Source organism: Podarcis bocagei, assembly GCF_964188305.1.
Source record: "Podarcis bocagei genome assembly, chromosome: 2".
Taxonomy (NCBI): domain Eukaryota; kingdom Metazoa; phylum Chordata; class Lepidosauria; order Squamata; family Lacertidae; genus Podarcis; species Podarcis bocagei.
In genome coordinates this window covers 19116911-19142607 of record NC_138126.1, presented here as the reverse complement: position 1 = coordinate 19142607, position 25697 = coordinate 19116911, and the positions used below count along the sequence as shown (strand labels likewise).

The following is a 25697-nucleotide window of genomic DNA, read 5'->3' as shown; positions in this document are numbered from 1 at the left end:
TGAGCTCCCGTTGCTCAGTCCCTGCTCCTGCCAACCTAGCAGTTCGAAAGCACCTCAAAGTGCAAGTAGATAAATAGGTACCGCTCTGGCAGGAAGGTAAATGGCATTTCCGTGCGCTGCTCTGGTTCGCCAGAAGTGGCTTAGTCATGCTGGTCACATGACCCAGAAGCTGTATGCTGGCTCCCTCGGCCAATAAAGCGAGATGACCACCACAACCCCAGAGTCGGTCACGACTGGACCTAATGGTCAGGGGTCCCTTTACCTTTACGTGACCATCAGTCACGGATGGTTTATTGCAGAAAGTTTGGGGTCCCTTCTAACTCTACCATTCTCTGATTCCATTATCCTTTATTTTCTGATATGCTTATCAGGGGAGTCGCCTTGCCACTGGTGCTCTGAACATTATATAATATTTATACAGTAGCTGACACATAAGAAACTTGCAAATCACTTTATCAAATATGCTGGAAAATTGCAAGAGGATTTCAACAAGTTACTAAAACCGGCTATAAAATCCTTTTAAAATCAGCTTGTTTAGCGGCTATCTTAGCATCTGTGGTGATTGCTCATGTGGTTAGAACAGGATATGAACCAAGCAAACAGCACCTTCACCCCCCAACCTTTGGTACCTACACATTTTAACAGTTGATCAGAGCAAAGCTCATTTGTGTTAATCAAAATTCGAGGCCCTACTGATTTTTCTAAGAGTCTAAAAGCAGGACTTGCCTATTAGGAGTTTTATAAGTTTTATCTTAACTATATTTGCTTCATTTCTATGGTTTATTTTAGTGGCAGGACACTGGATTTCCATTGGAGTGGGGAGTGAAACCAAGTTAAACACACACAAAACTTTCAGTGTGAGCATCTCACTTTTATTAGAATACAGCCAAATAGATACAGGAACTTTCCGAACAGCAAAAAAGGTACCAACAACATCAGTTTAAAAAAAAGAACTATGCAAATCCCTGGGTACAATATGTAAAAGAACAACCTAAGAAAAGGCAACAAAAAAAAGAGTATTATGGCACCCTAAATAACAAATTTATTATGGCATAAGCTTTTGTGGACTACAGCCTACTTTGTTAGATGCAGAAAAGGAAATCATAGTTGGCAAGTATATATGAGAAAATGATTAGGTGGGAGCTGGATGGCAATGAGGTGTGAAAATTACAATCAGTGATAACAGGCAGTTTAAATGTATGTTCAGCTGGCACAGTGAGAAAGTTACATTAACACCAAAAGTGGGAAATAGAACAGAGAACCTCCACCGCTTAGTCAGCCCGATGCACTTTCTTTTCTAATTTTGTCAGGGGCGCTGCAAAACAAAGCAACACAGTATTTTTGCATGCTCTGTCACAAAGGGGTTTTGCATAGAACACAGCACATACAAAACCAGAGAGTATTGTGTTCTTTGACAGTGCCTCAAGGGAGATTCGTGTGGGGCTGAATTTATTTATTTTGATGTTGGTGCCTTCCCTCCACTTCAGTGCCAAACTGCTGTGCCACCAATGGAGTGTGTGTGTGTTTGTGTGCGCATGTGCCATTGCCAACCTGACGCCGTCCAGATGTTCTAAACTCCATATGGCCATGCTGCCTGAGGACGATGAGAGTTGTAGTCTAAAACATCTGGAAGCTACCAGGTTGCCAACAGTATTGATAGAGACATGCCAACAAAGCAATGCACGTTGCATTCCACACCACTCCACCCCCCAAAAAAAACAATGCATGCACCGAAAACATGTCCTGATTAATTCCACACCCAGCATTGCATCGATAGGCATGGAAGCTGAGGGAAGTGTTCAACTAATGCATCCCGCCAGCACCAGGATTTCTACTTGCACAATGAGACGTTGGTTGGGGGGAGCAGGGGAGCAGAGGGAGAGAATATTCTATCATGCAAGGAGAAATCCCAGTGCGTCACTAGGTTGGCTACAGCCCCATACATACAACTGCTGCAATCGTTTGTGCGCCTTTCCCTAAAAAGAAACAGGGTCACATGCTTAACCACCTGACCGGTACTTAAGATTTCCATACAGGAAGATGCCCTGAGGCCGTTCCCACCCAAGTGATTTAAGTAGAGGAAGCAAGGAGGGAGCTGGCCACAGACCCCAACTTACAAAGGGGAATGTATTACAATAGGAAGTAAGAGTGCTTAGGAATTGCAAATCCAGGGAATGCCTACAAAGAGGAGATTCCTCAGAAATCATAGTACAGTGGTACCTCAGGTTACATACGCTTCAGGTTACAGAATCTGCTAACCCAGAAATAGTACCTTGGGTTAAGAACTTTGCTTCAGGTTGAGAACAGAAATAATGCAGCGGCAGCAGGAGGCCCCATTAGCTAAAGTGGTGCTTCAGGTTAAGAACGGTTTCAGGTTAAGAATGGACCTCTGGAACGAATTAAGTACTTAACCCGGGGTACCACTGTATCTTTTATCAAAAACCAGAGATACCACTGTAATCCCGAGGTTTAATAAGCCCAGCCTCTACCAGTTTGAGCTGGATATCTTCTGGTTTTAACTGGCATATTTTGATAGCCCCCTTCCCAACCCAAAACCAGGGATAGATTTCTTCTCCGTTGAATGCGGCCGGAGGGAAGGTAAAGATGAAGGTTTCAGCATCGGTGGCATTGCAAAATGACACCTCCCCTTTGTCGTAATCTAGATACACCTGGATCTTCTTGAGGGGTTTTGGCACGGTCAAGGGAATAGGACCTTGAAGGGTGAAAGCCCAGTACCCCTTGTCTAACCCAACTCTGTCTAGGCCTACTCCCCAGATTCCGGCATCAGGGTTAAAGTCCAGAGGGCCCTTCCTCTCCACAGATTTTCTGGCCACCCCAGCACCCCATTCTTTCGCCTTTTCCACATCAACTTCCCAGTAGACTCTCCCCGAGGTGTATCCGTTTAAGCCCAGCACACACTGACGGTTCTCAAATCTCTCAGGGTGATAAGGCATCTCCTCAGGCGACTCGTGCGACTCCCAGGCACTCCCCTGGTCCTCTGAAAGGACCAGCGAGGTGTGTGCTGTGTCACGATCCAAGTACACAAATTCTGCAAGAGGAAGGGGAGGTTATATTTATATATATATATATATATATATATGCAGGTTTTGGTGTTTTCGGGTATCTTCCCGTGTAAGAGTTGGGGTGTCTAGGCGACGTTTCGACGAGGTCTCACTCGTCATCTTCAGGCTGGTGCTTTCGGCTTCTTGTTACTAGAACAGAGCAGGATCTCAGTGTTTGAGTTCCTATAAATACTGTTGAGGGGGTGTGGTGTATAGCCTCCAACGTTCTGGGCAGAGAGGAAGTTCCCAGGTTATTGTGCCTTTTCTTCTTTTGTTCATTAATTACTTGAGGGATATCTTGAGTGATTTCTTGAGTGATATTCTGAGTACCACTTAGGAGGGTCATTAGGTGTGGATTAGTTGCTAAAGCTTTCGTGTCTTGACCTCTTGAGCTTGTGAAGAGTTTTTCTGAGTTTTTCTGAGAAGAGTTTTTCTGAGAAGATGGCTGTACTGCACTTAGTTGTGCTCTGGCTTGGCTTCGTGTATAGGGGCGAGCTGTGGTTTTGTGCCCTGTGCCAGCCAGATCTGTGTAGGGATTGCAGGGGGGTGCAGCATCCGGAGGTGCCACTATGGTTTGGCTACTGGATGGTATCTGTAATTTATCTGTGGAGAGGGTCTGGGTTTGGGTCTGGTGTGGTTGATTGGAGATGGCGTTCTGTGTGCCTCTGGTTCTGGTGTCGGTTTTTGTGGGGAGGGCTAATTTCCAGATGTCTGGCAGGCGGGACGTGTCGTCACGCTTGTTCATGTTGTGAGGGTGTTTCTCTATCTCGATGAAAAGGCACAATAACCTGGGAACTTCCTCTCTGCCCAGAACGTTGGAGGCTATACACCACATCGAGATAGAGAAACACCCTCACAACATGAACAAGCGTGACGACACGTCCCGCCTGCCAGACATCTGGAAATTAGCCCTCCCCACAAAAACCGACACCAGAACCACAGGCACACAGAACGCCATCTCCAATCAACCACACCAGACCCAAACCCAGACCCTCTCCACAGATAAATTACAGATACCATCCAGTAGCCAAACCATAGTGGCACCTCCGGATGCTGCACCCCCCTGCAATCCCTACACAGATCTGGCTGGCACAGGGCACAAAACCACAGCTCGCCCCTATACACGAAGCCAAGCCAGAGCACAACTAAGTGCAGTACAGCCATCTTCTCAGAAAAACTCTTCTCAGAAAAACTCAGAAAAACTCTTCACAAGCTCAAGAGGTCAAGACACGAAAGCTTTAGCAACTAATCCACACCTAATGACCCTCCTAAGTGGTACTCAGAATATCACTCAAGAAATCACTCAAGATATCCCTCAAGTAATTAATGAACAAAAGAAGAAAAGGCACAATAACCTGGGAACTTCCTCTCTGCCCAGAACGTTGGAGGCTATACACCACACCCCCTCAACAGTATTTATAGGAACTCAAACACTGAGATCCTGCTCTGTTCTAGTAACAAGAAGCCGAAAGCACCAGCCTGAAGATGACGAGTGAGACCTCGTCGAAACGTCGCCTAGACACCCCAACTCTTACACGGGAAGATACCCGAAAACACCAAAACCTGCATTCCTGTACCCGTGAAAATCTACGAAAGCATATATATATATATATATATATATATATATATATATATATATATATATATATAAATTTTTATTGATTTTACAAAAATTTTTAAGCAATACAAACATGTAAAAAGACATACAAACACATATAATTTCATGACCTTTTTTTCATAAACCTTGTGGAAGGGGAGGTTATAGGATGGCTAAGCTGCTCTGCTGAAAAAAGAATTACTGTATTTATTTCTAAATATATACTACTTGATATAATAAAAAATCTATGCTGTTTACTTTTTAAAAATTGTAATAAAAATGTACTGTTTTTATTGTAATTATTTGTATGATGTATAATAGATGGAGATAAAATACTATCAATGTTTAGTTGTTTTTTAATTATTGGTTTTCCTATGTTTTTAGTGTTTCTTATTTTTATCGGTAAGCTGCCTTGATGTAACGATCTCAAGCAAGCCTCGCTAAGAATTAATGACTCCCTGGCAGTTTTATGGTGCGTTCATTTACAAGTTACACTCAGAGAGTGGCTCCCAGCCTGCCGCTCTTGAAAGGAGTTGCTCATTCTGAAACTCCGCCTTGGTCACAACAGAAAATATGCCAACGTCCAGCCTTTCCCCTGTTGCACTTCCACTGCATTCTGACCTTTACAGCTCTCCTGGAATGAGGAGGAGGAGGGGGGAATTCCCACACCCCTCTCTCAAAGGAGGAACTCTGACCTCTGACTCTCTGCTGGTTGCCTAGCAACTTCCCTACTGCCATCTATTTCTCCCCCTTCTTGTGAGCTGTCCACGTCTGCTCTAGCTGAGTCAGAGAACTCTTGGTGAAGGGGGAGAGTCGAGCCCACTTCCTCCTGCTCTGTCTGCCATCTTTCGTCTTCAGAGTCAGAATCTGTCTCTCCTTGTACTAGCAATCTTTCATCTCCCAAGTCCGACTCTTCCTCCTCCGATTCAGCCATGTCCCTGACACTTGAGGCTGTCAGGGGGAAAGGCAGAATATAAATAAATACATAAGAGGAAGAAGAATTTCCTTCACCTTTAGCCATGATTGCAAGGGATGCTGGGTTCAGCAGCATCTGGAGGGGAAAGGTTGCCCACATCCTTTGAGTACCATGACCATTTCTGGGCTCCATCACCATAGTACAGCATCCCAATAAGGGCCATGGTGTACAACTGCCATCACAAGGGATCCTGTTCGTGGATCTGCCACACCAAGTCCAGTTTGACTCTCAGTTATCCCCCAGTGAACTCACCTTTTTCATATTTCTTCTGGACTTCGTTTCTGGCTTTCCACAGCTCAGTTGCCATCTGATCTAGAAAGGGCAGGGAGGATAACAGAAAGCATTAGAATAGGGGTCCCTAAACCCTTTTATGGATGAACTTCAGTGATGTTTTCTGCAGCTTGTCTGAGGATTGGTGACTGAAGATGAGGGACTGCACATCCATCACACCAAATATTTCTACTGATTTTTAATTGCATGTTTGTGGTTGTAATTTAGTGTGCTGTATCGCAATTTAAATTCTGCTCTGCTGCAAGTGAATGGGCACTGAAGAGAGCTGTGAGGAGGAAGGGGCCTTCTCAAGAGTAGGGGTCCACCAAGGGCATCACACCCAAAGGCGCTCCAGGACTGTGAGCCAGGACTGAAGCCGATAGCCTTGTTCCACTCTATCACAGGAAGTGAACCATCCATTTCTCTCCTGCTTACTGATACCTTTGAATTTTTGAAACGTCTTCTTCAAAGTTTTATTTAGCTCAGTGATTTCGAAACATTTGTTTTCCAGATCCCCAGAACTGTTTTCCTTATAATGTTCTTCACCAAACCTGGAGAGGGGAAAACAATAGCATGCTGTTCACTTGTCTTCTGTTGATTTGCTTCTGCAAAAATGAACTTTTGAGGAACACAAAATTACACACACACACACACACACACACACACACACACAAACAAACGTGTCACTGAAGGTATTGAACCATCAGGAAAACAGCCCAAGTGTATCTCCCACCACACTTATGTTAAGATGGTGATAATGGACAGATCTAAAGGAAGGAGGCCATGATTAGTGCAAAAGATCCTCTGGAGAGAGACTTAAAAATTCTACTTGTGGAAGGTGGAGGGAGGAGGCAAAAGGATGAGATACATACCAGTTGATTCTTGACCTCCTCTGCAAAATGAATGAGCCGTGTGTTTTCATAGCTATGTTATTTTGTCTGACACCGAGGAAAAGATAAGAGGGTGCATTTGATTTATCAGATGTCTGGAAGCTGTGGCTGGATGGTTACGTGGGAGCCGGTTGAAGTTAAATCCTTCGAAGACAGAGGTCCTTTGGCTGGGTCGGGACGATATGGGATTGGGGGGCAACTCCCATCTCTTGTGGGGGCGCAATTAGTGCCAGCACCATCCGTTAAGAGTTTGGGTGTAATCTTCGACACCTCCCTTTCCATGGAGGCGCAGATTGCAGCTATAACAAAGGTAGCATTTTTTCATCTCCGCCAAGCTAAGCAGTTGGCTCCTTACCTCTCTCGCCCTGACCTAGCCACTGTGATCCACGCGACGGTCACCTCCAGACTGGATTATTGTAACTCGCTCTACGTGGGGCTGCCCTTGAGACTGACCCAGATACTCCAGCGGGTGCAGAATGCCGCGGCGAGACTCCTTACGGGGTCCTCGCTGCGAGATCGCATTCACCCGGTGCTATACCAGCTGCACTGGCTCCCGGTGGAGTACAGGATCAGATTTAAGATGCTGGTTTTAACCTTCAAAGCCCTATACGGCCTATGACCTTCGTACCTACGGGACCGCCTCTCCTGGTATGTCCCACAGAGGAACTTACAGTTTTCAAACAAAAACATCTTGAAGGTCCCAGGCCACAGAGAGATTAGGCTGGCCTCAACTAGAGCCAGGGCTTTCTCGGCTGTGGCTCCGATCTGGTGGAATGCTCTGTCACAAGAGACCAGGGCCCTGCGGGACTTAACATCTTTCTGCAGGGCCTGCAAGACAGAGCTGTTCCACCAGGCCTTTGGCCAGGGCACAGCCTGACTCCCTCCTTTGGTAATCCTCACAGAACTCTAGCCCAATGGTTGCCATTAATCTGATTGGAATTATTTTATAATGAAATGATTTTAGAATGTTTTATCATTTTACTGTTGTTAGCCGCTCTGAGCCCGGCTTCAGCTGGGGAGGGCAGGATATAAATTATTATTATTATTATTATTATTATTATTATTATTATTATTATTATGCTCAGCAAAGGATTTAACAACATTTTATTATGTCCTCCCCCCTTGACCAAGGTTGAATGGACTTTATTTAAATTATCTTTGGACTGGAACAGGAGTTTAAGGGAGCAATTAAAAGAAGATGAATGGCTGCTAACTAAATCTGGCAAGAGCCTGCGTTTGTGAAAAGGCTGGGTTTTTTTAACTGCGTGCTGAGGAAGAACTCCAGAGTGAAATTTTAATGGCAGAGATTGGTCATCATGATGGAGAGTTATTTATAGCCGCAGCCTGTTGGTGAACAGAGGAAGGAATGATCTCCAAGGAATGGAATGTGACCGAACAAAGGAGGATGGGAATTAACTATCTCAACACACCAGGTCTGGGAACAACGTTTATGCAGGACCACAAATGTGAAATGGATTTTATATTTATGAAAAGTAACAGAGGTGCTGAATGTGAGGAAACTAGCAAGGTCGGCTGTGAGAATGGACTAACATCAAGAGAAGGATGAAGAGGAGTTTAAACAAGAATGAAGTGGCTACATCAGGAAGTAATGAACATATGTTTGCAACAGGAGTGGGAAAACATTTTGTATTAAATTTAAATAATTTGGACTGGTTTGTAATAATTTGGAAAACCAATAAAAATAATACATATAAGATACATACCAGTTGGTGAACGTTTCATCTTCCTAGAAGAAGGAGAAACAGAGAAAACAAGTAGTCAAGTTTGTAGGGAGATGAAAAAAGGATATCTATAAAGTTGTAAAAAGTCAACTCCCATTAAAATCCATCGGGATCCCTGTTTGGTGTGTCTTACTATTTTGCAGGGCTCTGTGGTGACGTGAGAGAATTTCCACCCCGCAAGTGCACCGGTGCCGCTGTTTTTAAGGAATTATTCCGCCAGCCTCATGTTTAATTGTAGCACAGAGATTGGCACAGCTAGGAACTGCAGTTGCCACACAGTGAGCAGATTTAATCCATCAGGAGCTGTAATGGATTGTGCTGCACAGGGTTCAGTTCCCCACAACAGGACAGTGATTACGACTGCAAATGAACCATGTCTGCAATTTGCACTTTGAAAACCGCTCATGCTGCTGCATGAGCAGTGCAAAATCCCATGTTGATTTCTGAAACCTGGGCTTCGCAATCCTCACTGCAGGAGCTTGCATTTTTTTACAATGTTCTCACCTTGCAAAATTCAGCCCGTCGGTGATGATGTATCTTCTCTGCCTCACTGATCAAGACACTGACTTGGGACGGTCCTTTCAGGAGCTCAACCCCTAGCTGAGCACACATCTTCTCTACAGCACTGGTCAAGACATTGAGCTGAGTCACATCCCTGGTATATTTGCTGTCGTCTTCCTCCTTCTTCTTTAAGATTGCGCTTTTCAGCTCTTCCAAGTAGAGCACCAGGAACTGCGCCTGATCCTTCAAAGACTGGCAGAAGTTTTCGACCTCAGTCACGAACACCTGGTGTGCAAGGCTTGCCTGATCCTGTGGTGGGACAGAAACAAAGAACAAGCCAAACAAGAAAATTATTCCTCGCAGCAGAACTGTAGGGGCAAACTATAGATGCTAAAACTACGATGACTGGATCATAGGCCTGCAAGCATCTTACCCACTGCCTTTCCCAACAGATTTCATGTTATTATTTGGCTGCCTACACACAATGCATTTAAAACACATGACTTAGCCCCACAGAATCCTGGGAAGTGTAGCTTGTTAAGGGTGTTGAGAAGCGTAGCACTGAGGGCTACAGTTCTCAGGATTCTTTGAATGAAGCTGTATGTTTTAAATGTATGGTATGTCCCCGGCAAATCAAGTTGATGGAATATGCCAAAATGGCGAAATTAATTGGAAAGCTCAGAAGCCAAGACAAGAAATTCAGAAAAGAATGGGAAACGTTTATTGTATACAGTGGTACCTCGGGTTAAGTACTTATTTCGTTCCGGAGGTCCGTACTTAACCTGAAACTGTTCTTAACCTGAAGCACCACTTTAGCTAATGGGGCCTCCTGCTGCTGCCGCTGTGCTGCCAGAGCACGATTTCTGTTCTCATCCTGAAGCAAAGTTCTTACCCTGAAACACTTTCTGGGTTAGCGGAGTCTGTAACCTGAAGCGTATGTAACCTGAAGCATATGTAACCTGAGGTACCACTGTATACACAAAAGTATTGTAAACAAGTTAACACACTGGCAGGATTTTAAGAACACCTGTAATTTTAGAAATATAATAGGAAAAACTGGTTGAAATTTTTTTGGAGTAGTAATGATAGGCAGTTGAAAAGAAAAAATAAGGAACTGGGGGGGAGAGTCCTGGGATTTAGAGAATCCCTGTTTTTGGATTTGAAATTGTTTTGACCTACAGTTTTGTGTGTGTGTGTGTGACTATTGTTTCTGTTATGGTGATTTTTACTTTTGTATAGTTGGAAGAAAATCTAATAAAATATATTTTAAAATAAAATGAAATAAATGTATGGTATGCCCGCAGCCTTTCTTTGATTTATTTCACACATACGTGAGTATTGCTCTGTTTTCCTTCGAACCACACCAGCGAGGCCGGGGGGGGGGGGTGTCTTGTTGTCTGGGCAGCCCAGTACCTCCATACACACCACCCGAGCTTGCACCCTGGGGAGGTCACTTCATTGCTGCTAATGTTTGACTTCACCCTCAGAGGCGCACTCCAATGTCTCTTGTGACGGGCGAGTGCCAACAACATGAGTAGAGAGATACAACAGCTTGTACTTTCATTCAGTGCAACGTATAAACAAGCCTCAAACTAGTGGGCAGTTCATACTGTCAGGAAGCTCTTTCTAATGCTCAGGCAAGAACTTTTTGTTCTTACGTGAGGACTGAAATAAAAAACGATGAGGCACTTTTTAATGGACTGGAAAGTGTGCAAGCAACGTGGTAGCTTAGGTAGCACTCTCATAAGACGGGCAGAGTGTGGTGGTTTGGACAGGACTTCTGCCCTGAGTACTCACAGCTTGGTTGTTCTGATGGTTTTATTATGCTGTTTTACTGCATAATGAAAACACACACACACACACACACACACACAGAGAGAGAGAGAGAGTGAGAGAGAGAGAGAGAGAGAGAGAGAGAGAGAGAGAGTAACTTGAACCCATTGGTTTGGGTCTTACCATCCAGAGCAACAGAAAATAAAATTTGGTCTCTTGAGTAAGTGCCTGACATTCAGTTACTTGAAAATGACTATCAAATAGCTTCTTAATTCTCTCTCTCTCCTCCTGGGGAATGAGATAAGGCATAGCAGTGGGGCAGGGACTTCTCCCAGTCCGCAGCAGGCCTCATATGCTGTCTGGTGCAAACCAAGCATCCATCTGTAGGTGCTGAGCGCTTATGCAAGACTTACCAGCAGTTCTTGGGCACCACGTGCAACAGCTTCTTTTAACTCTTCAACCAAAGCTTGTTGTTGCTTCAGCTTGCTCAGAATTTGCTCCTAAGAGGAAGTTGTGAAGGGGAAGAGAGAATTGGATTTTAGTTTGTTCCTGCCTTCAGACACATTACAGTTAGACACATTACAGGTGTAAGAACTTGGAGAAAAGGTCCTAGCATTCAGGAGTCAAAGGTAGCTGCAGTTTCTTTGCAGTTTCCTCCCCCACCAGAAGCAGTAAGCCAGAATATAGCTCAGTCCCCCTGCCCACATTCAGGCTGCATTCATAGGACAGTTGGTTCTGTTTCTCTAACGGTTGAGTTCTGCATTGAAATGACTGGCAGAATCCGAGACCTGGGAGAAGAGATAGTGGAAGAGGACTGGAAGAAATTTAAAGACTATTTGCAAAAGTATTGTAAACTGTATGAATGTTAGAATGATGCAGGATATGAGGATAACATGGCATTAGTGACATATTTGAGAGGAATATGCAAAATTGGTTTATAAGAACAAAGGTGAAATTTGAACAATATTATGTCAAGCTCAAATAATTGATAAATAAAGGGGGGGAAATTGGAGACATAATAGTTGAAATGTATAATACAAAATAAGATTTGAAAGAAGGTGAAGTTTTGCTGAATAAGATCTTGTAAATGAGAACACAGAAAAGGGAGATGTGAGGGAGTCAAGAAAGAGGGTTATGGAAATAATACTTAAGAAATTGAATCTTTTTCTTTTTTTCATGTTTTTTTATGCTTTTTATCTTTTTTTTGTATGCTTCGTATGTTTTCTTGTATTTTTTGGTTTCTTTTTGATTGACTGCGATGGTGTTTTTCTCTCTTTGGTTGTGAATGTGAAGTTGGTTATATTGTTTAAAACCTTTAATAAATATTTTATAAAAAATAATAATAATAACGGTTGAGTTCTGCATTATGTCTGAGTTTCTACACGGAATAAAAGCCACTTCCAGACATATAGCAGAATATAGTGCAAATTTTATTGGCAAGCATTTTTTTCTCTGGATGCATATAGCATGGAAAATTGGCTATATTCTGCTATGCTACTGGAAGTGGTTGGTTGGTGCCTTGTACTCCTCCTTTCGGCAACTCCTGCAGCCAAACTGGTGCCAAATGTATTGCTCTACTTTCTGTTATGGAAAAATCTAGGTGTGAGGCTGCTCAGTCACCCAAGGCCGCAGGTCCATGCGGAATAAAGGAAGGAGTCCAGCCACCAACCGGAACAAATAGCTGTAGACCAAAGTTTATTGCACAACAGGTTAAAAGAGGAATTTTGAACCCCGAGGATGGGGTGACAAGGACTTTTAAAACTTTCCCACCATATCCCAGAATACAGCTCGTACAGCATCATTGCTACATCACTGGCATGTCACAAAAGAGGAGGGGTAGACAGGGATTACACTAGTTTAACCTTGGCAAACATGCCCGGACAAGTCCTTGGTACAAGATTACCATAAGCAGACATGGCAGGGCAAGACCCAGGTACAGTGGTACTTCAGGTTAAGTACTTAATTCGTTCCGGAGGTCCGTTCTTAACCTGAAACTGTTCTTAACCTGAAGCACCACTTTAGCTAATGGGGCCTCCTGCTGCTGCCGTGCCGCTGGAGCACAATTTCTGTTCTCATCCTGAAGCAAAGTTCTTAACCTGAGGTAATATTTCTGGGTTAGTGAGTCTGTAGCCTGAAACGCATGTAACCTGAAGCGTATGTAACCTGCGGTACCACTGTATAAGATTAGCATAGGCAAACACCTCTGAAGTCCCACAACCCAAAGTACAATAGAACTTCCTTTGCATGTTTGGAGCCTGAGGCAAGTCTGGTAATGAGCTCTGGCTTGGAGAACAATGATCCCAGCAATTATCACCTCTAGGCATTTCCTGGAGTGTATACATGTCTTCAAGTTTGGGGAGGTGGCAGCGGAAAAAGTCCTTTTTTCCAAGGGCAAAATGGTGTTGGAATGGAGGAACTTGGCAAAGGTGTTGATTTTATACAATTCATAGGTAAAGTACCTGACCGTTAGGTCCAGTCGCGGACAACTCTGGGGTTGTGGCGTTCATCTTGCTTTATTGGCCGAGGGAGCCGACGTTTGTCCGCAGACAGCTTCTGGGTCATGTGGCCAGCATGACTAAGCTGCTTCTGGTGAACCAGAGCAGCACACGGAAACGCTGTTTACCATCCCGCCAGAGCAGTACCTATTGATCTACGGTACTTGCACTTTCTTTCAAACTGCTATGTTGGCAGGAGGAGGGAACGAGCAACGGGAGCTCACCCCGTCGCGGGGATTCGAACCGCTGACCTTCCAATCGGTAAGCCCAAGAGGCTCAGTGGTTTAGACCACAGCGCCACCCGTGTCCCTATATATTTCATAAAGCTAGGTATATTCCCTGAGCTGTCAAGTCGAAAGAATACATTCAGGTATAATATGTTTAACTGTTAACAACTTTAAAGATGTGCCCCCCCCCGTAATTTCCATAACACTTTCCTTTGGACCACATCAGTGAGGCCGAGGGGGGGGGGTGTAGTGAGTGGGACTATCCAACCCCCCTGATCATTCCTCCTAGACACCGGCAGGACTTGGCCAGGAAGGGGGAGAGATCTTTAGTTGTTGCAAATCGAAGGCCAAACGGTAAAGCTGCCAAACACCTCCTTTCCTGGACCACCCTCAAATGGGGTTCAAGGAGGAGAACCCCCCTTCGATATTTACCGGGTTGGCCCAGCCCTGAGTCACTTTACCGAGACGCAGACAGAAATTCAACAGGTAGGTGTCCAAACGGTCAGGCACCAGTTTAGCTTCCCCGAGCAAAGGCGCAGAGTACAAAAGACAAAAAGTCCTTTTCCAAGTTTATCGAACAAGCCACTCAAAAAGTTGCGCGTTTCTTAGAAGGTTACAAACAAAAAATAAAAACATTGTGTCGCCGGAAAACCCCCCCTTCCATTTAACACTTGTATCGCACAAGCACCACATTCACACATACACGCATCTCCCCTCCCTGACCCTAGAGATGTCCCTTTAGAGGGCCATCTCTTAAAAGCCTTCCGTAAATAAGGAAGCGCTGCATTGATAACACTCTGTTTAGCGCTCCGCGCCGCCCTATCTTTATTGAGAGTAGACCGGACGACCGAACTCTAGGCCAAACAGCGGCCGCCTCGACCAATCAGCATTATCGGACAGCGCCCCTTGCGGCGGCCACGCTGGTACTGCAGGCTGCGAGCGTCTGTTCCCTCACCTCTTGACAGCTCCCGATTCATTGTTTCCGAGTTCAATGGACCATGACTGATCTAATCAAAATGTTGCAAGTTGTTTCCGAAAGAGGAAAGTACTTTGAACTTCAGTGACTATATTCTTTATAAATTCACCAAAAATCAGCCGTACAATGGATTTTCACCGGATCACTTTTATTTCACTGCATATTACAAGAACTATCAAAGGGGGGTGAGCTGGGATTGATCGGCCATAAGCCTTGAACCGTGCAGTCACGTACACAACGGCCCTTCTCCGGATGGCGGGGCTGCCTTGATAACCATCGGGGAGGGCTCAGACGAAAACCTATCAGGAACACAATAAACTGCATACGGTAGTGTATTCAATACGGACTCCGACAAAGGACCCCGACCGGATTCCCCTCAGGGGGCAGGGAAACTTCGCCCATTCCTTTGTTTATGGAAATGACTCATGTGGGGAGGGGGAGAGGTGGTCTCCGCCAGGTGTCATGATACTCGGATTACCTGGGAAACTCCTCCTTGACGCCTCCTGTCCTTTAATAAAATCATGATGTATATATGATGTAATTCTGGGGGTGTAGTCAAGGGGATTAGTGGTTAATAAAAGTTGGGGTCTCCCATTGTTCGGGGCTTCCATCTTGCTTCACCTCGTGGACGGTGGGAGCCCTGTCGCGACAGTTTTCTTACCAAAAATAAAGACCAAGCCTACTGGCTGCTGTTTTGCTCTGACTTGCCCTGGTCGGTGTCTTCCTTTGTCCAAGAGAGCCCTCGGATTTTCCGGTAACAATTGTAAAATACAACTAGCTAAAACCATATTCACACAGCAACAATAGTTCAAAAGGCTCTTCCTTCGTTCCCAGGCTCCGAAACTGTAAATTACTTTATAGCCTCCTGTGCCTTATTTACAACCCAATCTACACCTAGCTGTGCAAGGGTCTGCAAATCAGATAAGCTCTCATCCTGCCTAGAGTCAAGATGGAATTGACTCACACTTCTAGAGAAAGGGAGTTTTAAGTTTAAAGAGACCAAACAACTGTTGCAGGAATTTATGTATAGGTTGGGGGGGGGGTTGCCCCTCCAGCAGATATCCGGCACATGCAGCCCATTACCAAAATCAGCACAATCGCTTTTGTGACTTTTGTGATTTGTCCCCACAAAACACTTCAATACAGCTTCTTCCTGTCTATTCAAAGGGCATTTGCTGCACGATACCAAATGTAACATTTCACTGATAAATGTATCTATGTACTGGCTCACTGGGAAAACTTCAGAAATTCATATAGACACGTGAGCTCAGCTACTCAGCAGCCCCTCTGCCTGAGTGATAATCCCTGACATCCTGATACCTGAGTGCCAGACAGGTAGCCATTCCAGAAATAACAAACCCAGATGATGACAAAAGGGTGTGATTAACTTGGCTGGGAAACAGGGAAATGTAAATATCTTTTTTGTTACACTTGATGGGTGTTTGGTGGAGGGCAAGGAGAACCATGGGGCAGGGTCCAGGATGCTCAGATTACTGCCACCAGACCTCCCCTTTCATGATGTAACCGTGATGTATGAGTGATGTAGTTTGGGGGGGGTAACATGGGGATTAGCAGCTAATAAAAGTTTGGGGGCGCTTTTGTTCAGGGCTTCCATCTTGTTCCACCTTGTGGCAGGTGGGAGTCCTGTCACGATAGTCTTCAATAAAGACCAAGCCTACTGGCTGCTGTTTTGCTCTGGTATTCCTGACTAGTGTCCTTGTTTTTTTGTCCAAGGGAGCCCTCAGATTTCTCCGTTAACACAACCATTCCCCAGAAGGCCACAATTTTATCTCTCCCACAATGCCTCACTCCTGCGTGAACCAGCGTTTGGCATATTGAGATTTCCCAACTTCACTACAGGGGGTCTTGTAGCCTGGGCAGCCCAAGACCTCCGTAGACACTGCCCAGACTGGCACGCCAGGGAGGTCACTTTGATGTTGCTAATGCAGTGGTTTGACTTCAAAACAACCACATAATCTAAAAAGGGAGAGGGAGGAACCCTTATACAGTGGTACCTCTGGTTACATACTTAATTCGTTCCGGAGATCCATTCTTAACCTGAAACTGTTCTTAACCTGAAGACCACTTTAGCTAATGGGGCCTCTCGCTGCTGCCACGCCGCTGCCATGCAATTTCTGTTCTTATCCTGAAGCAAAGTTCTTAATCCGAGGTACTATTTCTGGGTTAGCGGAGTCTGTAACCTGAAGCGTTAGCGGAGTCTGTAACCTGAAGTATGTAACCCGAGGTACCACTGTACTTTCCCAGCTTAGTTCGCTTCTCATGCAACTGGTTTACCGCACAGGCACCACGTAAAGGAATAATAATAATAATAATAATAATAATAATAATAATAATAATAATAATAATTTCTCCTGCCACTCTGGGCGGCTCCCAACAGAATATTAAAAATATGATAAAACATTAAACATTAAAAACTTCCCTAAACAGGAAACTTTGGCCACAGTGCACCCAAGCGCTTCTTGCTTTGCCATGGCACACCTAATCCCCACACATTCTAAAAAGAGGATAGGGGCCGCAGCAGACAGTGCTGAGGGAAATACACATTCACAAGTGACAAGGACAAAACTTGGGGCAGGATACTTAAATTTCTCAACTTCGCTAGCTCTGCTAGTTCAGAATTAGTCAAGTTCAAGCAAGACCACAGCCAGGCCAATTCAAGCAAAACAGCGGCTTGGAAGCCTGATATTTTATTGTTGCAACAAGGTTCCAACTCCCAAGCAAAAAAACAAGGAAGAAGAAACCCAGAACAAAGGACCCATGAGTAAATCTCATAGGAATGTGTGCAGCTGGTGTTACCTGGTTTCAAAACTTTCAGCACAGCTCAACCTAGTCAGAATACTTGGATGCTTGACTGATAACACCCAAGGTTCTGAGTAGAAGGCAGGCATGAAGGGGCTGAAATAAAAAATAAAAATGAAAGAAGGTTCACACACATTTGTGTTCTGGCTTGCCTGCTCCAAGGTGGATATTGAGGTTTACAACTCATGCAGATAGCCTTTTAGTTGGACCAGAGGAAATTAGAAAGGAAATTAGAAGGGGGCGGGAAAGAGAGAGATTAAAAATTAATATTCTGGAATATTGCACTTTGCGTTTAGTGTAAAAATCTGCCAGAAGCAATTTAATTACAGTATACATGCAAGTTGGGTCACTCAAAGCACCAGGAGGTTTTCCCCAGGAAGTTCCAAGCATATCAGACGCCTTATATAAAGGCTTTTCAAAGTTTCGCTAACAGCAGGCAGAAAAGTACAGAGTAGGTTGAAGGGCGCAGACTCTTGCTGTGAAGACAGCATAAGGGCTGCTTTTTTCAGTTTCGTTTTCTGAAAACTCATGACTTACCTGTCCTCCTAACCTCACCCAGACTTTTGTTAGAACTTGAGAAGTGATGAGGCCCAGGCAGCTTTCCCCCAACAACGTATTGATTAAATAAATAAATGAAACAGGGATAGAAAGCAAGGGAATAGGAATGGTAAGCTCTTATAGGAGGCAGAAGTGAATGTGAAATGACCAGGGCAGGGGGAGGGATGAAAGAAAACTAACAGTTTGGGGATGAGGAATAAGGTACAAGTTGAATGCAAAAGGGGATTGGGAGAAGAAATTACAGGAGATGGGTAAAAATAATTTGAGAGAAAGGTGGGGATGGGAAGGGATCACTAAATTCTGCCTAACATGGGGAGGCTGAGTCACAATACCTCCAGAGCAGATGGAGGAAAACTGAGCTATGGAACTGCTTGCCACAAGGAAGATATTGTGGGAAAGATTTCAGCTATTTCCAAAGATGGATCAGAGAGCAGTAAAAAGTGATGTTAGTAATTGCCAGCTGATTATGCCAACCTCGGCCTCCATTTTGTGTCTGGCTCTGCCTTTACACCGCCATGTGTTTTTTTTGGCATTTAATAAGTCTGGCAACTTGTTTTTCAATTTAGGGCTACAGATTTAAACAAATGAGAGATGTGATTTGGCAAAAGACGTATTTCTTTTTGTTAACTGATACAGATTCTGCCACATTAAAAAGTTTAAAATATTGATAAATAAAATAATATATGTTCTGAAGGCATAAGGTTAGACCATCACGAACACATCCTTTCAGGTCTGCTGATTATATTAAAAAAAACCACTCATCCCCCCTTTTTTTGGTGCCTTAATTTAATTTTGCGTGTTGTCATTTTTCTTTTTTATGGCTAGCGGCCTCAAAAGTTGAATGGGTCTCTCTGGACATCTTAAAGGGCACTGAGGCAGAGTCCTAGCTGAAATTTGACTTTGGGCAAGACGCAACCTATTCTAAAGAGACATTAATAACAATTACAGTGGTACCTCGGGTTATGAACTTAATTCGTTCTGGAGGTCCGTTCTTAACCTGAAACCGTTCTTAACCCGAGGTACCACTTTAGCTAATGGGGCTTCCTGCTGCCGCCACACGATTTCTGTTCTCATCCTGAAGTAAAGTTCTTAATGCGAGGTACTATTTCTGGGTTAGTGGAGTCTGTAACCTGAAGCGTATGTAACCTGAAGTGACTATAACCTGAGGTACCACTGTACATAGTTTTGCCACCACCACCCCTCTATCTGAAAGCTCCGTCTACTATTACCTTTCGCTCGTCAATAGCCTTCTGTATGGGCAGGATGGTGTGGTCCTGATGCTGAACCTCACACTTTGCACAGATCAGGATGCTGTCCTCTTGGCAGAAAAGTGTCAGAGGCTCCTTGTGCGAAGGGCATGTGCTCTCGGACGTGGCTGACTCTTTCAGGCTTCCCCAGGTGATCTGCCGACTTGCCTCCACCATGTTCTTCAGCGGCCCGTTTTGCTGCAGCTTGGCCTTCAAGAAACCCTTCTGGCACTGAGGGCAGCAGACGTTCTTAAGGGAGCCTTTCCAGTGCTTGGTGATGCAAGCGTTGCAGAAGTTATGCCCGCATCCGATGAGCATCACTGGGTCCATGAAGTCCTTCAGGCAGAGGGAGCAAGCGAGCTCATTGAGAAGGGACTGGACTGGGTTTGCAGAAGCCATGGCTTTGCTTGTAGAGAGAAAGGGAAAAGAAAACTGAAGCTGCCAACAGTTTCCCGCTTCAAAGAGTGAGAAGGAGGAGAAGAGGGGAGTGTCAGGTCTTGTACTGGGATTCTGTATTGTGATGACTTGCAACCCGCCCACTCCAAAAAGAGAGAGAGAGACACCTACCTACCCCCCCTCTTTTGGTGGGCACAAGTCTGACTCCGGCCATATTTACACAGGGAACTACTTCAGTTTGATTAAGAACTATAATTCAGTGATACCTCGGGTTGCATACGCTTCAGGTTACAGACTCTGCTAACCCAGAAATAGTGCTTCAGGTTAAGAACTTTGCTTCAGGATGAGAACAGAAATCGTGCTCTGGCGGCATGGCGGCAGCAGGAGGCCCCATTAGCTAAAGTGGTGCTTCAGGTTAAGAACAGTTTCAGGTTAAGTACGGACCTCCGGAACGAATTAAGTACTTAACCTGAGGTACCACTGTACATGGTTTAACACATTTTAAAATTCGTTTTTAAGTTTGCCAAACTGCAGGGAAATGCAGAAGCTGTCCAAGTCATTAATTATTTGGGAAGATACATTCAAGCAGTTGTTGAAATCCCAGTATCAGCTATATGGTTACATAACATGCGTTATCCTCAACCGCACTGTTTACATCGAACATAGGAAAATATCTGGCTCATATGTCTCAGTCAACTTTAAAAAATACTTATTGCATTTATATCCAGCTTTTCTCCTCCAAGGAGCTCAAAGTGAAAACATGGAATTTAATATGCTCCCATACATTATTATATTGAATTTGATGTTATTATGCTACATTTTCTTTTTCCTGTATTGTATACAGTGCTCTTTTTCTGGGGGGACGCAGGGGTTCGCATACCCTAAACATTTTTTAATCTAAGTCTGGCCTCATTGAGGGGCAGTATTTCAATATGAGTAGGAAAATGAGAGTACCCCTAAACATTTTTTAGGAAAAAAGCACTGGTTGTATATATTTGTATATTGCTTCTTTCTACACATTTCTGTACCTTTTAATGTTTCTTTTATTTTCCTCTTTATCTTTGTATCACTTTATAATTGAAACCTTTTCAAAAAAAAGATTAAATATGAAAATATGAAACCCTGCCTAAGAGTTAAAATTTAGGAGATTAATCTTGACACCACCAGAAATGTAGAAACAAATTTCTCTGTGTTAAGATGTTTCCCAACATTTACATACTTTCCTGTTTTCCTATTTAGGCGCCCTCATCTAAAACCCATTTTCCCTCAGGCATTCCGATGAATCTCAGACTGGCAGATTCACCACAGACAAATGTATCAAAAGAATCGCTACTCAAGATAGATGGTTTTATTTTCCATTTTATTGAAACAAAACTAAGAGGCTCACATAGTCAAACAGAAACAATAGCTATGCAAAACATCTCCACCTCAGAGCAGTGGAAAGGGTTTAGTAAGCAGTCAGGAAAATCTGTCTTCAAGGGGGAAAGGCATAGACAGAATCAGAATCAGAATGCTAGCATTTCATGAAGATTATACAGGAAGATTATCATTCAGAAGAACCGCCCAAGATCTCCCTGACGGCTCCCACCTTTAGGGTATCAGGAAACTCAAAGTGTATTTCGAATCCTTCTTTTGTAAATGGAGAACAACAAGATGGATGACGTAGAAATCATAGCAAACACTGACATTCCAGAATGGAAGAAATGATTGTGTTAAATTGACAAGAGATTGAATCAATCAGCCAAAAAGCCACTCCACCCACCCTTTTAAAATACCGGGAAATTCAAATGCTTCTAAAAACATTATTTTTGTGAACAGAAGTACCGTATATCCAAGTACTGACTAGATGATCGGTCCTGTTTTTGAATTAATCCCAGAAATACTCTTAGCTGTGTTCCTTTGCAAGTAGATGTAAATTAATTGTTTTAAGACATTTACCTGTAATTAAGAGACAGGGGTGAAATGACTGTATTTGTGTGCCTGTAACACCTTTCTTTCCTGTAATATTGGTCCTGGTAGCAGTTGAATAAATATCTCCTTAATCAAAAGGTTTTTGCTGTTAGCCTGGTCTCTGTCCCCATCTCCTCTTTCACCCTCATTAAAACTATGTAAAAACTTGCTGGAACTATGTAAAACTTGCTAAATCCTCAGGAATATCACACCTTGGCCAACCTGAGCCACAGTAACCCCAACCTTATGTGTGATATAATTTTGGACTGTTTGTAGAGGGGATGCCATTCTTCTCCAGCCAAAATGCAAACCCTTAAAAGAGATGTTTCTTTTTGGTTCGGGGGTTTCTCTTGCCTACTTGCCAGCAGGGGAGGGAACTCTCTTGCAACAGAAAAATAAAGATCTGCCTTGCTTTCACTGCCTCCTGCCTCCATCCATTCATCTCTGACCGATCATGGACTTAGGGGACTCAGTCCCTTGGGGAGTTGGGCAGCAAAAGCCACCCACCCCTATTTTTTCTATCTTCTTCTTCTTCTTTGGCGATCACTCGCAGCTGAGTAAGATTGTCTTCCATAAACACAATCATCATCAGACCTTTTATTGGCATCACATACAAACTTCCAAAACAAATCAATACAGAATTACCACTTCCCCAGTGGCACAAAACATTTGCTAAAAGAAAGGAGGCAGAGCAGTCTATTGTCACATCTCTTGGTCTCCAGGGAGATCAGACGTCTGCAGTGTATTTCGACGACAAAAAACCAAGTAGAGATATTTAGCCACTAACTTGGTGAGCTCCTGATCATTCCCCAGTAATAGAAAATGAATGACCTCCAACTCTGGTTTCCATTTGGGGATGCAGAGTTGATCTAGAAATTGCTGACAGAGATCAGCATAAAGTTTACAATTAAGAACCATATATGTAACGATTTTAACAATGAACAGTTCCACCTTTTCTCTGTCCTCCAACAGCATTTCTCTGTCTTCTCCGTGCAAGGGACATACTACTGTACAGTGGTACCTCGGGTTAAGTACTTAATTTGTTCCGGAGGTCCGTACTTAACCTGAAACTGTTCTTAACCTGAAGCACTACTTTAGCTAATGGGGCTTCCTGCTGCTGCCGTGCCGCCAGAGCACGATTTCTGTTCTCATCCTGAAGCAAAGCTCTTAACCTGAAGCACTATTTCTGGGTTAGCGGAGTCTGTAACCTGAAGCGTCTGTAACCTGAAGCATATGTGTAGTAAAGTTAGTGTTTGTGTAGAAACCATTCTTTGGTCAAGCAACGAGAGTGAGGCCTTGTGGGTAACCAGCAAGCCACAAGGACCAAGGGAAATAAGTTCTGTCCCTTTAACCCCAGACTAACAGGCTCCCAGGGTGTGAAAGGTTTATTATGGGAAAGGAAAACCCTTGATTTAATGGAAGGTTTAGCACCTGGGTCCGAAGTTATCTGCATTCCCTTAGTGATCTTATCTGGCCTGATTGCTTAGGAATGTACATCTGTAGACACCCCTCGGAAGGGAGGAACCCTTTGATTTAGGCTCTGGGTTTTTAATTGACCCAGCTGCTAGAAGTTAGATTGATTGGCTTGCAAGCCGGTCATTGGAGAATTTGAAAAATAAAGAGTTATGATTGGCTTTGGGGGTTCCGACCCACGTGGAAACTGGGGATAAGAGATCTTGGGAATGGCTGGCAAAGCGTGTTCTGCAATCCGCAAGTCGCCTGGCTGCTGAAATTCCATCTAAGTGGCTGTCCTTACATCCTTTGTGATGGAGAACTGCGAAAGCTTTTGAATGCGGACTTGAAAGGACTCTAACTATTCTCTCTTTGTTTCGATGTGAGTATGTAAGTTAGTTAGACTTTGCAATGTTCTTATTTTCTTGCCTGTAACAAATAAGAGAAGTGCCTGCTATTTTAGCATGTTTTCTTATGTTCTTTTAAAACAAATTTTAAAGAAAGAAACTGTTTTTGGTTTGTGTGCCTTTCCGGGGGAATAGCTAATTCCTAGCCTTACGCTTAGTTACGCTCTACCGTAGAATTTCTGTCTGCAGGTCTGTGGATACAGCCTGTGGAGGGGGGATAACCAGCAATACCAGGGCACAGCCTTCTCCCTGGGTTGTGGCTCTGGGTTCCCCGGAACAAAGGGAGTGGTGGCAGCTCTACCGGTGTTATTTTGTCCTGTTTTGTAAAAAGTAAGCACGCCTGCCAGTCCTGCTCAAGAAACCTAGTCTGGCCAGGGAGCAGAGACCGGTGAGGGAGGAGCAAGCGACTGGGGGCGAAGCTTTACCACATGGTGGCAGCGGTGGGATCGGACTTCCCTGCGGAAAGGCACTTTGATTTTTTAAAATTGGCACGTATCTCTTGTGGGTTACAAGTGGTTTATTATTTTTGGATAGAGATAGTTAGGAGATGGAGCAGGCCGCAACTTCGCAAGATTGTACCATGAACACAGTAGACCAGTGGGGATTGGTGGGAGGAGGCAATTCCCTTCCTGTGGAGACCAATCCCCCCCAAGCTTTAAGCCCCAGTGCGGAATCCGCTTCCTGGTTTTCGGAAGACCCTGATTCAGGGGGAGAGCTGGTGGATACCAGTGAGTTAAGTACTGTCCGGAAGGGCCAGCGACAGTCCTGTATTGTGGAAAACACAAGGGGCACGCCAGTTATTCAACCTCGTGAGGAAGGAGCCGAGATGGCCTCTACATATCCGAGGGGGAATTGTCTTGTTTACACAGAGCCTAAAGAGATGGATTTCTCAGAGGGTCTTGATGTGGAGTGGATACGAGATCCGGTGGGTGGTGGATTCCGTTGCCGAGAGAAGTATCCAAAGATGGGTCTATCCCGATGGGTCCGAGAGTCAGCCAGATGGCGTATGACTACCAAGATCTGCTGCAACAGCTACAAGAGGTGATGGTGGGAGACTGCAGCCGAGAGGCGTGTGCGCCGGACGTCCGCCGGATGGTAAGACAGCATTCGTTCAGTCCGGGGAAGGTCTACTCGCCTGTCAGAGCTCAAGGGGCGCGCGTGCCAGTGCGACGGTACGGGGCAGAGGAGGAGGAGGAGTTTTTTCAGAGACCCAAGCGTGGATACGCGACGGCAGCTGAACAGCTACGCCCCGAGGGGCAGATGCCTCAAAACCTTGCACCGAGGTATGAACTTGTTCCCATGAGGGGGGGAAACCAACGTCAACAGTCCCCTCCAGGACTGACTTTGAGTACTCTTAATTGGAGGGTGTTCCCGAAATATCAGCCCCCCACTGACGTTCTGAGTTATCTGACTCTTTTTGAAGTAACTTGCAAAGACATGGGAGTTACCCCAGATTTGTACATGGCTGTCTTGCGTCCCCTAGTTTGTGGAGACCTGGCAGAACTTATGGGTCATCTTCCCACACACGAACTTAATGACTATGAACGTTTCAAAAAGTTAGTCATGCAGAGGCATGGGCTGCACCCCGAAAATTATCGAAAGGCTTTTCGAAAAGTGGAGAAGTTGGGGCTCAGTGACAATATTGCGGTTTTCTCAGCAAAAATGGCTCAAAACTTTGAACTGTGGCTTGCAGCCGAGGGGGTGAGGGACTTTGAAGGGATTAAACAGCTTTTCCTAATTGAGCAACTGATGCGTTCCCTGCCCTCAGAAATTGCTAGTCTGGTTGCGGACCAAAAGCCACGAACCCTAACGGAAGCCACCACCTTTGCTGAGTCGTTTAGGCTTAACCGCGCCCATCTGACAAACAAGGGGCCAAGTAGTGCGTACAAACCAGCAGCTTCGATGGGACGGTCGGCTCCCCCCATTAAAGAACAGAGCAAAGGTTTCCCTCCGCCTGAAAAAGACTCTGCTACGGCAGGTGGGGAATGCCAACAAAGGTCCGTATAGTTAAAGCCATGGTTTTCCCAGTAGTGATGTATGGAAGTGAGAGCTGGACCATAAAGAAGGCTGATCGCCGAAGAATTGATGCTTTTGAATTATGGTGCTGGAGGAGACTCTTGAGAGTCCCATGGACTGCAAGAAGATCAAACGCATCCATTCTTAAGGAAATTAGCCCTGAGTGCTCACTGGAAGGACAGATCATGAAGCTGAGGCTCCAATACTTTGGCCACCTCATGAGAAGAGAAGACTCCCTGGAAAAGACCCTGATGTTGGGAAAGATGGAGGGCACAAGGAGAAGGGGACGACAGAGGACAAGATGGTTGGACAGTGTTCTAGAAGCTACAAACATGAGTCTGA

The 25697-nt window shown here is 44.6% G+C and overlaps 1 protein-coding gene across 1 annotated transcript; it reads right to left on the bottom strand.

The window, feature by feature from the left end:
• Nucleotides 1–1853: 1853 nt before the first annotated feature.
• Nucleotides 1854–19636, bottom strand: LOC308580724 (E3 ubiquitin-protein ligase TRIM39-like). Its single transcript, XM_081182805.1, has 7 exons — nt 19117–19636; nt 11225–11311; nt 9042–9347; nt 8520–8542; nt 6347–6456; nt 5888–5947; nt 1854–3049 (listed from the first exon to the last, which is right to left on the bottom strand). Exons 1-7 carry the CDS (start codon nt 19531–19533, stop codon nt 2436–2438), a joined length of 1617 nt encoding a protein of 538 aa, XP_081038931.1. The 5' UTR covers nt 19534–19636; the 3' UTR covers nt 1854–2435.
• Between the last annotated feature and the right edge of the window lie 6061 nt (nt 19637–25697).

Coding starts and splice junctions, on each gene's coding strand:
- LOC308580724 (XM_081182805.1), bottom strand. CDS start 19,533: ATGGCTTCTGCAAACCCAGTCCAGTCCCTTCTCAATGAGCTCGCTTGC. Junction 11,312..19,116: donor AGGCTATTGACGAGCGAAAG/GTAATAGTAGAC, acceptor ACTTCCTCTTAG/GAGCAAATTCTGAGCAAGCT. Junction 5,948..6,346: donor GACGTTTCAAAAATTCAAAG/GTATCAGTAAGC, acceptor TGCCCTTTCTAG/ATCAGATGGCAACTGAGCTG.